This window comes from Podarcis erhardii (genome assembly GCF_964252035.2).
Source record: "Podarcis erhardii genome assembly, chromosome: 11".
In the NCBI taxonomy this organism is placed as follows: Eukaryota; Metazoa; Chordata; class Lepidosauria; order Squamata; family Lacertidae; genus Podarcis; species Podarcis erhardii.
Genome location: NC_138501.1, coordinates 34,793,205 through 34,807,105, shown reverse-complemented (window position 1 = coordinate 34,807,105; position 13,901 = coordinate 34,793,205). Strand labels below are relative to the sequence as shown.

The 13,901-nt window shown below is 39.3% G+C and overlaps 1 protein-coding gene across 5 annotated transcripts in view; it reads left to right on the top strand.

Annotated features, from left to right (window-relative positions):
• Positions 1-13,901, top strand: part of KIF2A (kinesin family member 2A) — a 46,047-nt gene that overhangs the window by 13,811 nt on the left and 18,335 nt on the right. For 3 of the 5 annotated variants that reach the window (XM_081880746.1, XM_081880744.1, XM_081880745.1), the window contains 7 exons: positions 2,636-2,730; positions 4,215-4,331; positions 4,964-5,018; positions 6,166-6,288; positions 7,563-7,663; positions 8,944-9,039; positions 10,262-10,316. In XM_081880746.1, the coding sequence (XP_081736872.1) occupies positions 2,636-2,730; positions 4,215-4,331; positions 4,964-5,018; positions 6,166-6,288; positions 7,563-7,663; positions 8,944-9,039; positions 10,262-10,316 (642 nt within the window). Of the gene's footprint in view, positions 1-2,635; positions 2,731-4,214; positions 4,332-4,963; positions 5,019-6,165; positions 6,289-7,562; positions 7,664-8,943; positions 9,040-10,261; positions 10,317-13,901 lie in introns of those variants that run through there. The other 2 variants (XM_081880747.1, XM_081880743.1) reach the window with 1 other exon arrangement.

Here is a 13,901-nt window from a genome sequence, read left to right as displayed (position 1 = left end):
GATGTCTTTAACCAGCTGTTCATTCTCAGATTCTTAGACTGCATTTTGAGCTCAGTTTGAATGGTATCTTGGGCAGCAGATGAAATTTTGCAAAAGAAGAAGAAAAGTTTGTGTGAGAGTTTAGCCTACACAGGTTATCTCAGTGTCCTATTGGATTGTGTATGCCTCCACCTTTCCTTTCCTCTAGGCTGTCAGGTTTGGCCAATCAGAAGCAATAACTGGGTATTTTCTGGGATCCATTTATTTCGCACATATTCTTACCCTTGCTTCCAGGTAGGCAAATTTAGCTTTATAGCTATGGTATTCAGGGACACATCACATCTTTTTGGATGTGTTTGTTGCTTCTCTCATGGCAGAAATAATTATAATAGAAGAAAATTGTCATTTTAATCTTAAAGCATGTGTCTTAAATCCTTTTTCTGTCCCTTTCATGCTTTTTTGTATCCCAAACCAGGTCACTTGTCCGGAAAGAGATGCTCCCCACTGTCTAAGCATGGTGTTCTAAATCCTATCATTCTGTTAATTGGCAGAAGATAACTTCATCTCTGGCTAGAATTGATTTGAGCAGTTGAAGAAGCTGCATTAATTAGTTCCACTTTAGTACAGAAGAGCACAAGCCATTTTGTTCAAATATATACTCAGATGGATGCTGTTGAGAGAGAGGCAGGAAATGGAATTGAAACTGAGAAAAGTAGGTCCCCAGATGTGGGGGGAAGCACTGAAGGAATGAGAGAACTGTGTACGTTGTGAATAGGCGATTAATAGGGTGTTGCCTTGATGTGCTGTGTCATCTAAAGGTTGGGTGTGATCAGTCAGTACCTGAAATAGGAAAGGGAAATAAATTGCTAACATTGTTTTTTGTATGCAAACTATGAAAATTATTCTGTAATAGAAACTGAATAGCAGAGTTTATTCTTTTAGTAAGGTTGAGTGATACATTTAGAAAGGTGTACACTACTGTGTGCAATCTGTTGTACATAGGCAAAATAATTATAAGATTATTAAGTGCTGCTTTTTTAAAATTGCTGCGTGTGGTTAAATACCCTGACACCTATGTTTTCTGAGTGATTAGGTGGTTCAGAATTTATTTATGTATCATTTAGTATCAAAAGAGAAATTTTATGACATGCCTCTCTAGATTTTCTCCTGTCTTTTTCAAACTTCAAACACTGAAAGCAGGACCAAGTGCTCAGGTGTGCTTGGGTAGGTTTGCAAATTGCCACCTGCTTAGTTGCCATTGGTGAGTAAGAACCTCCTTCAAACAAACAGGCAACAAAGCTTTTGTAAAGTGGAAAAGTTGTTTTTCCATCTCTCTTGTAGGTCATTAGTATCACATTGCAAATGATTAGCATAGGTATATGAAGGAGTTCCATGGGCTTATTTGTAAGGCTGCCCTTATGGGCAATGATCCAAAGGGAGGGAAACGTGTCTTCAGCCAGAGTGTTCTTTGTAGCTTCACAGCTGCAATTTCTATAACTCAAGCCACTTTAAAAACAGGTCAGCAGCTCACCTCATCACCTGTGGAAGTTACAGTGGTACCTTGATTCTTGAACGGCTTAGATGTCGAACAAATTGGCTCCCGAATGCCGCAAACCCGGAAGCAAGTGTTCCAGTTTGCGAACGTTTTTTGGAAGCTGAACATCCGATACGGCTTCCACTTGAGTGCAGGAAGCTCCTGCAGCCAATTGGAAGCTGCGCCTTGGTTTTTGAGTGGTTTTGGGAGTTGAATAGACTCCTGGAACAGATTAAGTTCGAGAACCAAGGTACCACTGTACAACAACATGCAATTGTGTACCTTCCCTGATAATGCCCTGATAAATGGAACCTGCCAGGTCCCATCACTCGTCCCATCACAGCCAGTTGATTAAGACCTGGCTTTTTAACAAGACCTTCAATTAATTGAGTTATTTTGCACTGGCTTAGTTTTATGTTTATTTTGTCCTGCTGGAATTGTTAAATCTGTTGGGTATTGTTATGGTACTATTTTAACTGTGTGTGGGGACATTACGGTAGTTGCCTTGAGCCTCTTCAGAGAATAAGTCGGGATATAACTTTTAAAAATTAATCTTCACATAATTGTCTCTGGCATTGCTATGAAAACTCATTTATTGCACGTTTCTGTGCATATATTGGAGTATATGGGTGTTATTCCAGAGTAGCCAATGTGGTACCCCCAGTATGCTATTGGACTTCAGTTCCCATCAGCCCCAACATGGTCAGTGGCCCAGGATGATGAAAGTCCAGCAACATCTCAAGGGCACCATGTTGCATACTCCTTCTGCAGCTTCTCATGTAAGTTCTGAGTGTCATTTGACATTCTGGGATTGATTGATAGCAGTGTTTGAGGAAAAATAAAGGGAAATATAAGCCATAGTGAAATATTTTTTTAAAAGTATTTTATTAGAAATGCAGTTCAGGCTGAAGGCCTGCATGCACTGACCAGGTAGTAAGTGTCACTGAAAACAATTGAATTATGGAGTAGACATGTGATTGCATGTCAGTGGTATAGAAATAAGTGTGATGCATTTTTTAAAAATAATGAATTCTTTTGCAAATGAAATAATAGAGATGGCATAAAGCTGTTTTGATGGAAATTCTATAAATTGTTGAAGGAGTACTTATACTTCCATTCCAGGCCGAATACATGAAGCTATGGTGACATCTTTAAATGAAGATAACGAAAGTGTTACTGTGGAGTGGATTGAAAATGGTGATACTAAAGGAAAAGAGGTACAATATAATCATATTGACTATAAAAAAGTTATGTTTGTTCTCAGCTGATCTTGGTACAAAATTGGCCTAATGTATAATATAATGGACCATAGGCATTCAGAATGAAATATAAAGCTCTGTGACTTTTTTTGGAAGATGTACTGGTGAAGTGAAGGCCAACAGAATAGGCTGTATGATGACATATGAAAATAACTATTAAATGCTTGTTTCATATAGATCTGATTCACACGTCACATTAAACCATAGTTAAATGTGAAAGTGCAGTGTGCTAGTGCACGCTGCTGAAATTACAAGCACTTTGTTCTTCCCTTGCTCATCCTGGCATCAAGCAAACTATGAGTCTGGGTTCAGATGTAATGACAAGCAAGACTATAGCTTGTTCTCCAGCAGGATGGAGGCAGCAGGAGTGGGGGAGGAAAAAAGTGTCTATTATATAGTAGCTTCTCCCCCATTCAGCTGTGCTTTTTTCATGCAACACAAAGGAGAAATAGAGTTAAAATGCTGCCATCAGCATAAAACAGAAGTAGTATCTTGGTATATAAAACTAAACCAGTTGTTGCCATGGTTGCTTGAGATATGTGTCTACACAAATCTGAAACCTACTTTTCTATGTTCAGGGACCCACTCCTCTGCAACATGAAAAACTAATGTTTGGGGGGGGGATCTCATCCCTCTGTGGCCCTGACTGAGTTTTTCTGGAGAACAGGCTGCCTGTCTGTCTAAGAGAGCTAGCTCAGAAATTAGCACATTTCTTGGAAAACTGGCAGAAGGAGAAGGCTGGAGTGGGGCGGGGGGGGGGGAGAAAATTTTACTCTTTCCTTTTTAAAATACAGGAAGGAGGAGGCTTCACCAGGCAAGGATCACTGAGTGAGGTGGGGGTGCAAAGATGGCTGCCCCAAACTGAAAGTTCTAGGTATAAGGCTGAGTTTACCCTAGCAAGGGCCTCTCTGGGAATTGCACTGCTTTTAGAGGTCTCAGTCACATTGTCTTTTTTTATTTTTATTTTTTTTAAAAAGCTAATAAGAGTGGAGTGGTACCTGGAAGGTACACAAATAAGAGATGAATTAACTTTTCTTTTTGGCAAAGGAGTTTGTGTACTGAATTCTAGAGTGTGTTGCAGTACTGAGAAATTCAGGACTGTTATCAGTCAGTTGTTAAATGATATATGGCTGTCTTGATTGAATAAAAATGTTCCCAGGCCAGAGTATAGAAGGGTGGGATACTCCCTTTTCCATTTCAAAGGGTTCTAGTAGGAACTGCAGATTCACTTTGTGCTAAGTAATTAGACATTGCCACTAATCTTTCCAGGCAAAATAAGGACCTTTTACCCAATATAATGATGTGGAGGCTTCAAATGGAAGTGAGCTGCTACTCTGTGGCAGTGAAACCATGTGGCCTGTCTTGATTTTTTTGGTGTTTTTTTAAATTAAAATGCAGGATTTATTTGTTTGCTTTGAACAATCTATCTTTCTCATATGCAGATTGACTTGGAGAGTATTTTTTCGCTTAACCCAGACCTTGCTCCTGAAGAAGATGATCCCAGCCCAGAGACCCCACCACCTCCAACACCTTCCGCTAAAGTGAACAAAATTGTGAAGGTTGGTAATATATAATGCAATGTCATTTACTCTTGTTCAGTTTGCCTGTTGCTACACAATGTTCTTTATTTCAGAATTCTAGGTTTAGCTGTTCAATGGTTTTTATAGGCAGTGCACAGAGATGAATTCTTTATTGACCTTTGCCTTTCTCCATGCCAACAACAGATTTTATATAGCACTGGTCTCCTCCATGGCCCAAGTTTTACCAGTGAGTGGGGCTGTTCACATGACATCAAGTGACCTATTTTACCCATGCAGTTTGAATCAAATTGTGCAGGCAAAGGCACAGTGCTCTGTAAGCCCTGACAATGAGTTGACCCCTTTTAGGCCCAACCATATCTTTACTTGCCTCACACCTGATTACCAATAGCTTAACATAATTTGCTATTTTACAGCTCATTTACCCAGTTTGAAAAGATTCATTTGCAGGCAAGCTATATATCAATTGGAAATGTAGAGTAAGTTTGCTGTTTTTCTTGGGGAAGGGTGTAAAGGATTTCTGAGAATTTTGTTGACTTGCTGATCCTCCCTAATTGCTGAAGGGCTATGACTCAGCCGATTACTTAGTTTTAAAAAAAGAAAAAAACCCCTGAAGATTGGCTAACAAATTAATAGTGTCTGTCTTTCTCTAGAATCGAAGGACAGTGGTACCTGCCAAAGTTGAAGCTCCTACTAGAGACAACAGAGGTAAGTTAGCAAATGATTTATATCCCATTTGAAAATGCATAAAGTAAGGTGATAAATTCCACTTTAATTGTCCAGATCTAATAGCAAAACATTTTGTCTGTGCCTTACTTCCCTGTAAGCGCACTGCCTGGTAATTTTGTTTTACATTTTACCTGCACTCAACCAGCTAGGATGTCCAGAAGTACAAAAGGAGTTACTTCTTTTGTTCTTGAGTTTATGCTATAGTTGGCCCGCTGTGAGAGTAAGGACCTTTCTTCTTTGTCTCTGAGTAATCTTGCAGTTGTATAGACAATTCCCGGACCACTCAGAACACATCAGCTACTGATAAGCAACCTGTCCTTTCATATCTGAGTTATTTTTGCTTCTTATTTGCAGACTTGCTTTCTTGTTGGCTGATAGAGGGAACTGCAGAAGAGAACTTAAGCATTTGTTATATTCAAGCCATTTGAGCATGACAGCAGAGGGGGCTTGAGGGAGAGAGGGAGGAAACTGCCTGGGATGAAAATCTCTTTGTAGTTCATTCCTGTCCTGTTCTTTAACTTCACCCCCACACCAACCAGAGGATTTGGTATATACTCCTCTGCTCCACTTCTTTGATTTATCAGTTCAGTAGCAGTATGAATATTTATACCTAAATAGGGCGTGGGACTCCTCCTACAATCTGCATGCATGTGTAATATCTGGGCTGATATACAGATAATAAGACCCAACTAGTTCCTCACAAAGGTTCATGGAACATGTGATTAACTTACCACCAAGCCCTCTATTTTTTTCTCCCTGATGCAACTTGTTTTGAAATATAAAGGGAGAATTGCTTCAGTAGTTCTGCTGGCCTGGAAACAACATCTACCGATGTGTCATATTGAGGGATTAATTTCATTCCCCCCCCCTCCAGCAGTTGATAATAGTTCATGTATATTTGATTCTCATATTGGTTTGTCTCATAGCATAGTCACCTAAAGTACCGGCTTATGTCCCAAAAAGAGTTTTATAAAGTTTTTCTTAATTATAAATTGTTTTGGTTTTACACATTATTCTGTTAATTAACTAATCGTTCTGTTTAGAAATTGGTGCAGTTCCTTCTTTTCTGTTTATGCTCACTCTCTTAGTAATATTTTTGTGTGGTTTTTTGTTTTTGTTTTTTCAGTGGTTGGTTCTGCACGTGCGCGGCCTACTCAGCTTCCTGAACAGTCTTCCTCTACACAACAGAATGGTAGTGTTTCAGATATATCTCCAGTTCAAGCTGCAAAAAAGGAATTTGGACCCCCTTGTATGTAAATCATGTATCAAGGATTCATTCATTTTAGGCATTACATGTACATTCTCTTGGGCAATTCTATAAATTCATAAGTAGTGATTTGTCTGCACAGTGTTATGCCTACTTAGAGAAATCACAATGTGATTGTTCTTCCATCGTCCTGTTGGTAACAGAGTATCTGCAGAATGTTAGTTCTTCTAAAATAATGGCCCATTATTGAAAATTGACCAGACCTTTTATTAGGTCAAACCAAGAGAATAACATGTATGTAAGTTGGTGCCTGCTGTGTGTTGTTACATTTCACTGTCCATATCCCTTAAACTGTGCCTGTAGAGAGAACTACACTGAGGTAGTAGGGAGGTTAACATTGACTACAACATCATTGGCTTACACAGTGTTTGACTTGGTATAGGGCAAGAATGTGACTTTCTTGCAGCTCTGCTGCTGTCAGCTTTATTACTCAGCCCACATCCTGGAGAAAACATGAAGGGGTAGAAAACAGGCTCAAACCAGCTATGGTACAACTGCAGTGACCATTCTTGTCAACCTGGGGTGAGGCAGGCAGGACAGCCCCTAAGCAGGGTTGGACCTTGAAGTGACCCACCCCTTGCCCACCCCCCCATTCCAGCCCTGTTAACCCTCATCCAAGGATCCTTTAATATGCCTCCAATGCTTGTCATAAAGTTGTGGCACAAACAGAAAACATAGAAACATAATAAGCAGCTAAAATATTGTTATGGTGAAGGCAGCTCCCCTTTCCAGTCTTTTCAATCTAATGACTAATGTATGTCCATAGCAAGGTAATTAATGAGTACTGTAAATGAGAGAGAATGGATGGGATGATGAAGTCGTTGAGATTAAACTGGACCTCTTACCCTGTAGCCTGGGATTGGACAAGAAGGACGAACTTCTGTCTCTGGTTCACAGCAAAGTACTGCCCCAAGCAATCTGCCAGCATAGCTAGGCATTGGGGGACCAGCCAGATGGAACAGGAGCCACAGCATGGCTGAAAGGTAACCATACTGTGTTCCACTTAGCAATGCCAGCAAGACATCAGCAATATCTTCAGCTGCTCCCACCTCACCTTGTATCAGCACAAAATGAGCTGTGTAAGTGAGGACCCAGGACTGTTCTGAAAGAAATCAAATTGCCGAAATTAAGCCCTGTTTATGCTGAACAGCTTAGGAAGTTCATTAATGTAAGCACTTCTCAGTTTCAGTGGTAAAATGATTTAAAATTTGAAGTAGTATGCATATAAAAGAAACTTGTTTTTCTTTCCCTTTAAGCACGTAGAAAATCAAATTGTGTGAAAGAAGTTGAAAAGTTGCAGGAAAAACGTGAGAAACGAAGACTACAACAGCAGGAACTTAGAGAGAAACGCGCTCAGGTTTGTTTTTATATTTTTGTTCACTTTCTAGTATTTATAATTTGTATTCTAGCAAGTTACTTCAACTAATGTTGAATTTCCTGGCTCATTAGCTACTGCTTCCTAAGATGGTGTAGGCAAATCATTACTGCATACTTGTTACGAGGATGCCATGTTTGAGAAAGTGAGGATTAAGAAGTGTTACTTAAATAGCTCTGTAAGCATCTCAGTGAGTAGAAAGTGAACACGATGCTACAATCTTTATTTCAAAAAGTTGCTAATCTTAAGCAAATCCGTTAACATTAATGAGTCTTGTCACAAAGCAGGAGCTTTAGAAGAACCACTTGCATAATCCTGTTGGCAGCTTGCATGTTATGTCCCCATGTATTTTCACTCTCTTATTGACGTAATAAGAAATATTGGTACTCAAGCAACTTGATGTTGTACTGATGGTCCTAAGCTGCTGAAGATTTTGCTGTCCCTAGTTGTCAGAAATTAGCAGGGAACAAACTTTTTTGTTCCTTTTCATGAAAAAGAACTTAATGCGCAGATTGTAATTTTAAAGCCTGCATGTGTGCTCTGATGCTGATGAAGGGTGGGAGTGGGTTTTCATGTTGGGAGCAGCTGAGCACCCGGAAACACCTTACCTTTGAAGTCAGTTGGACTGCCTTTATTTATTCAGAAAAAGCTAGCTTATGTTAAAATGTGACATCCAGTTTGAGTCCTTTAAGGCGTCTTTGGATATTTTGCATCTAAGTAAATCAAGCAGAACATGAAAGGGTCTGGAGAACCCCCAGTGCAGTGCCCAGTTGGTGTGGGGAGAGGAGGGATTGGTCCCTTCTGGACAAGAAATGCTTGTGCTGATGGAATAATCAGAAGGGTGTAATGTTGAATCCCTCCCTTATATTTTTTTGAAGGAGAAGAAAATGTAGTTGATATATTTTGGGTGTTGTTGAGCAACAGAAGCACTTTTGAGTGCTCAACTTAATTAGCCAACTACAAATCCATATTAATGAGGAGCGGTTTTCAGTATCTTTGTCCAATGATTCAGGTATACACGGAATCAATTATATTTTACATAGGAGGGTCTGGAAAAGAGAAGGAAGCTTATTCTTTGTTGCAAGATGAACTATTAGCAAGCATAATTCTTGCAATTCTTTAAAAAAAAAGTTTGGGAAAATGTCACGAAACTGGCAAAAATGTTGTTAGATTGCAAACAAAAAGGTATCGTATCATAAGATAATGTATGAGAAAGAACTATTCTATCTTACAAAGTTGACAGCTATTTTTCCCCCTTTTAGGAAGTTGATGCTACAAATCCAAATTATGAAATTATGTGTATGATCAGAGATTTCAGGGGGAGTCTGGATTATAGACCACTGACAACTGCAGACGCAGTAAGTTTTGCTACAACTCTCACAGTGTGAGAATTTGGGAAAGTTTAAAATAAATTGTAAATGACAGTATGGTACGGCCAAATAATAAATACCATATTTATTCGAGTCTAATGCACATCTTCTTTTTTTGCCAAATTAAGCTGCAAAAAATTGGGTGCACCTTAAATTCTATGGTGCATTAGACTTGAGTAAATATGCAGCTCACTGCCGGCGAGGTGCGTGTGCAGCTGTGCACTCCTCAATGGAGAGGTGGGACGGAGCCTGCACCCACCGCTGGCTAGTGGGCCTGCCTTGCCCGGCTCCTCTCCCTGCCAGACCTGCAGCCACCTCAGAATTTTCAGCCTGTCTGTTGTAAAGACTACACTTTTTGCCTGTGCACATTACATTCGCCAGCAAGTTCTTTTTTGGTTTCAAGTTTCTGAAAATTGAGGTGCACGTTACATTCAATGGCACATTAGACTCGAGTAAATACAGTATGTGGTGAAGCTTATATTGTAACTGTTGTACTTCCACAAGCTTTCTGGTTTTAATATGCTCTGAATTGACAAAGATATGTGTGGGTGTCATATATTTTGGTGAGCTGGGAACTGGCAGATCTCAGTCATGGCAACCTGTAATCTCAGAGGCTCCTAAATGCACCTTTGCGATTACAGTAGTTATGGCTGGAGACTGTAAGATCTTAGCTCTTTTTCTAAACCTGTTCCTGTTTGTGATAAAAGTGGCCCAGCATAGTATCTGATCAAACCTTAACATGAATAATTATGCAGTTGTGGCTTGCATAACAAGTAATTCAAATAGCAACATGCAAATTTTTCCATCACTTTTCAGGTGTTTTCCAAATGGCCAGGAGAATATGCCTAGACCACAATGATATTGAGCGTAGTCTTGAAAAGCTGTACGGAATATGTCCTGCAGTTTGAGCTTTTTGCTCTGTGGTGGGCTGAACCACATGTGTCTACAGTATTTTATTTCAAGGTCACGTGTGAGGCTTATCTCAGTATAGATACTTTTGTAACAGAGTAAACACATTGAAATTAATGAACCTGTTAGCCATCTATTAATTTCAGTAGAACTAAGGTTGGGTATAACCTACTGCTGAATCCTTTTGTTTTTGATCATATACATCACTATAATTATTGAAATAAACTGTCTTTAAGTTTCTGTTTCAGAATTGGTTCAGAATTACTAATTTCATTGACTCTTTTATTTTTTATTTTTTAAGATTGATGAGCACAGGATATGTGTGTGTGTAAGAAAACGACCACTAAATAAAAAAGGTAGGCCTCTTTTTAATATGCAGACTAGTTTCTGGGAGGTGGGTAATAACTTTATTTTATATTTGTCTTGAGGCCACATGATGAGTTGATTTTTTTTTTTTTAGGCTTCCCCAAAAGGTTTCCATAAGGGAGGGTGAATAAATTTTATCAAGTGGGTACTAGGATAACTCCAAGCATTTGGATTTCTCCTAGAGCACATTTGAAGCTAAGCCACCAATAAAAAATAATGGACCATTTCTGATTTATTCACACACACACACACACACACACACACACACACACAATCATTTTGGCTTTCTGGATGTGCTTGTATAGGCTATATTGAACCCAGGAACCTTCTTATTTGGTCATATCTAGAAGTGATGTCTCCTTTAGCCTTGTTCTGTACATATGGACATCACAATTTGTAAAGAGGGCCTGTCTTTTCAAAGATCAAGGCAACTTACACGAAAAGTACAATAAGCAATGAAAAAAGGAACTCTCTCTCCCTTCCCTTCCTTTCCTCTCTGTAAGACCGAGTTAGCAATACAGACTTCGGTAACTAGAAGGATTTCAAAAAAGTATTCACATTCCCTCTGAAATGCCAAGAGGAAGGCAGGCCTAGACTATCTGAATTCTCTAATTTAAATATAGTAACCCCCTCCCCAAAAGAAAAAAAAAGAATTGTGGCACTGTTTTACCAAAGTGAAGGTTATTTTATTCATCCAAATCTCAAATGCTTGGTTCTATGTAAGTAACGCTTCTGTTCATAGAAACACCTAGTTTATTTAGAAGCTTCTAATGTCCCCATAACTAAATTAGGTATTAGTGTAAATGCTGAAATTGTGATGGAATTTCTCTGGGGAGGGGAGTGCTTGGGAATTATGTAATGAGATGGTTACATAATGTTCCATTTGAGTGTCTTGTGAAGAGCAATGATGCATTAAATATTATGATGCTGGCAGCTCTGTAGAGCGTATTTAGCTATAACTTAAGTTCTGGGCATATTTGGCTTTCTTCATGCAGGTCCTTGAGCATCACTTTGAATATCATGGTATTATGGTATTATGGTTTGGAGCGATGGTTCTCATGTTATCTCATATAATGATGAAAATACTACCTCTGCAATAGAAATCAATTTAAAATTTGGGGGCTGGTTAATATTAGTCCATGATTAATCAGACACTCCCTCCTCTCCCCTCAGTCTGTCCAGGTCCTAACCTGCAGTCATTGCCAACATGCAGTTCTAGGGCTCAGACACGTCTGGAGTATCAAGAAAATAAGGAGACTGTCCCACATAATTTGATAACCTGTTAATCAAGGCAGTGCCAATGCCAAAGCCAACCAAATAATGTGGGAGAAGAATGCATCTTTCTGATTTCTCACAGGAGCCGGCAAGAGTAGGAGAAGAGTTGATGTATCTTCCACCAACTGTAATGGGATCTATCTTTCTATCTATATCTATCTATCTATCTATCTATCTATCTATCTAAGGGCTTATCTATAGTTGCCTTTCCCCTGCGCTTTCTGAATACCCTTTTTTTCTTTTTGCTCCGGAGCTTTACCTAGAAACTTGCTCTTTAAAGCTCAATCGGAGCAAATGGCAATCTGCTGAAAACCCAAATTGCTGCTTTCTTAAATTTGGCTTTAAGAAAGGGTAGGTTTCTTAAATTTGGCTTTAAGAAAGGGTAGGTTTTCGTGGGGAGAGCTCTGGAGCACAGAAATCAAAAGGTGGGGGGGCACTCTGACATGGAGCTTTAAAGCATGGACCTGTGTCTGAAAGAGTAGGGAAAACAGCAGGGCAAAAGGCAAGTGTGGATAAGCCCATAAGAGATATGGGATGGGGAAGAGCACTTGCACAGGTTGCTGAACACTTCCAAGGCTAGGAAAGCAGGGCTGAACAGGAAACATTCTGCAGCTTAGCTTATTCTGTCGGGAACTGAATCCAGGTGGTAGATGGATGACAACGGGCAAATTTCCCCTTCTAGTACTAAGATAACTTTGGAATTATCCTGGTCTCACTATGTGTGATCAGGATGATCTCACACCTCCCATAGATTTCTGTATGGCCTCAATTGAGTTCATGACCGTGTCTGCTCCTTACCTGGGAAAAAGCTGGGTGGAAGTAATAAAGTGCTGCTGATGCTTTCAGAGGGTGGTGATGAGGATTCCTTCATATCTATACAGCAGTTGTCAAGGCCATCTTGGTAGTTTCCATTCCTACTTTGGCTCTTTCTCTACCCTTTTTGCCTTTGTATTCCTCAGATGGGGGAAGGGAAGTAGCCTGCTTTTCTCCTCAGCTCTCTGACTCATATCTGAAGACAGAGGGTCTGTGACAGCTTCCCTTTGATGTGCTGGGCAGTCCATTGATGTGGAACTTGCCCTACTTCTCTGCCCTTCAGTTCAGAATGAGTGTAACCATCCTGTGGTTATATAGGATGTTACACATTGACTATATCACGGAACTGTTGGAGCCTACTATCTTTCAGTCACCGGATTGTAATGTAGATTTTATTAGGAATGTAGGCTGTATTCAAGCAGTTGATGTATTAATCAACTGAAATCTAATTGTTGTAGCCATTTACACACACACACACACACACACACACACACACTCTTACTGCCCTTCACTGTAAGGTCCCAAGGCAGGATACAACATTACAAAAAATATAAAACAACCCACAAGTATAAAAACAAGGTGGGTCCCAAAAACATACACCTCAGGTGTCAAAAGCTAGGGCCTTCAGATTTGCAGCTGGTCCCCATATAGGATTTGATAGGATTTCATTTTCTCTGTCCTCACCAGGTTTGATTGGACGAACTATTACAAGACAATATATTGAGGACGTTTGGTGCTATAATAAAAGTTTATTTAATCAACTTTTCCAGAATTTTCACCTGGGCATTCTAGTTTTTAAAGTGAAACATGAAATGTGAGAATCTTTAACTCTCTGAACTTAAAAATATAATTCACTCAGTGTTGTAAAACCTGAAGTTCCAACTTTATTCTGAAGGTCTGAGTGACTAAGGATACCCTTAATGTTTTCATTTATAATGTAATGAGATTCATTGTAATCTTCCTAGGAGACAGATCACAGTCTGTTTATCCTGTTTATATAACCAATATTAGCTAAATTAAACTATAGGGAGATGTGTGTCTCTGTTGAGTTTTGGCATGCTACTTAAGATATTTAAAAGTTGTGAATTTGTGTGTTCAGATAGTATTTTTTTAAAAAGAACAAAATTGGGGTCTAATGGGCCTTGAAGTATAGACAGGTCTGTAATATAGTGTGCCCTAAGAACAATCTATTGAGTTTTTTCTTTCGAGTAATATTTTTCTGTGTTTCACTCGCAAATATAGGGCAGAAATTTCCATTTTATTTTCCTGCCACATGGTTACAACACTTCTCTCAAAGCTAAACTTTGGTTGCTTTCCAGTAACTGGGTGGTTAGGTGAAAGGTCAGAATCAAAACACTTCAATGTAGAACTCTTTGTATGAGAAACCTCAATATATTCTGATTTCTGTCCTGAGGGGTTTTTCCCCCTCACAGAAATAGGACACATTAATGCATTTGACTGTACATACAAAGCACCTTTTGTTTGCA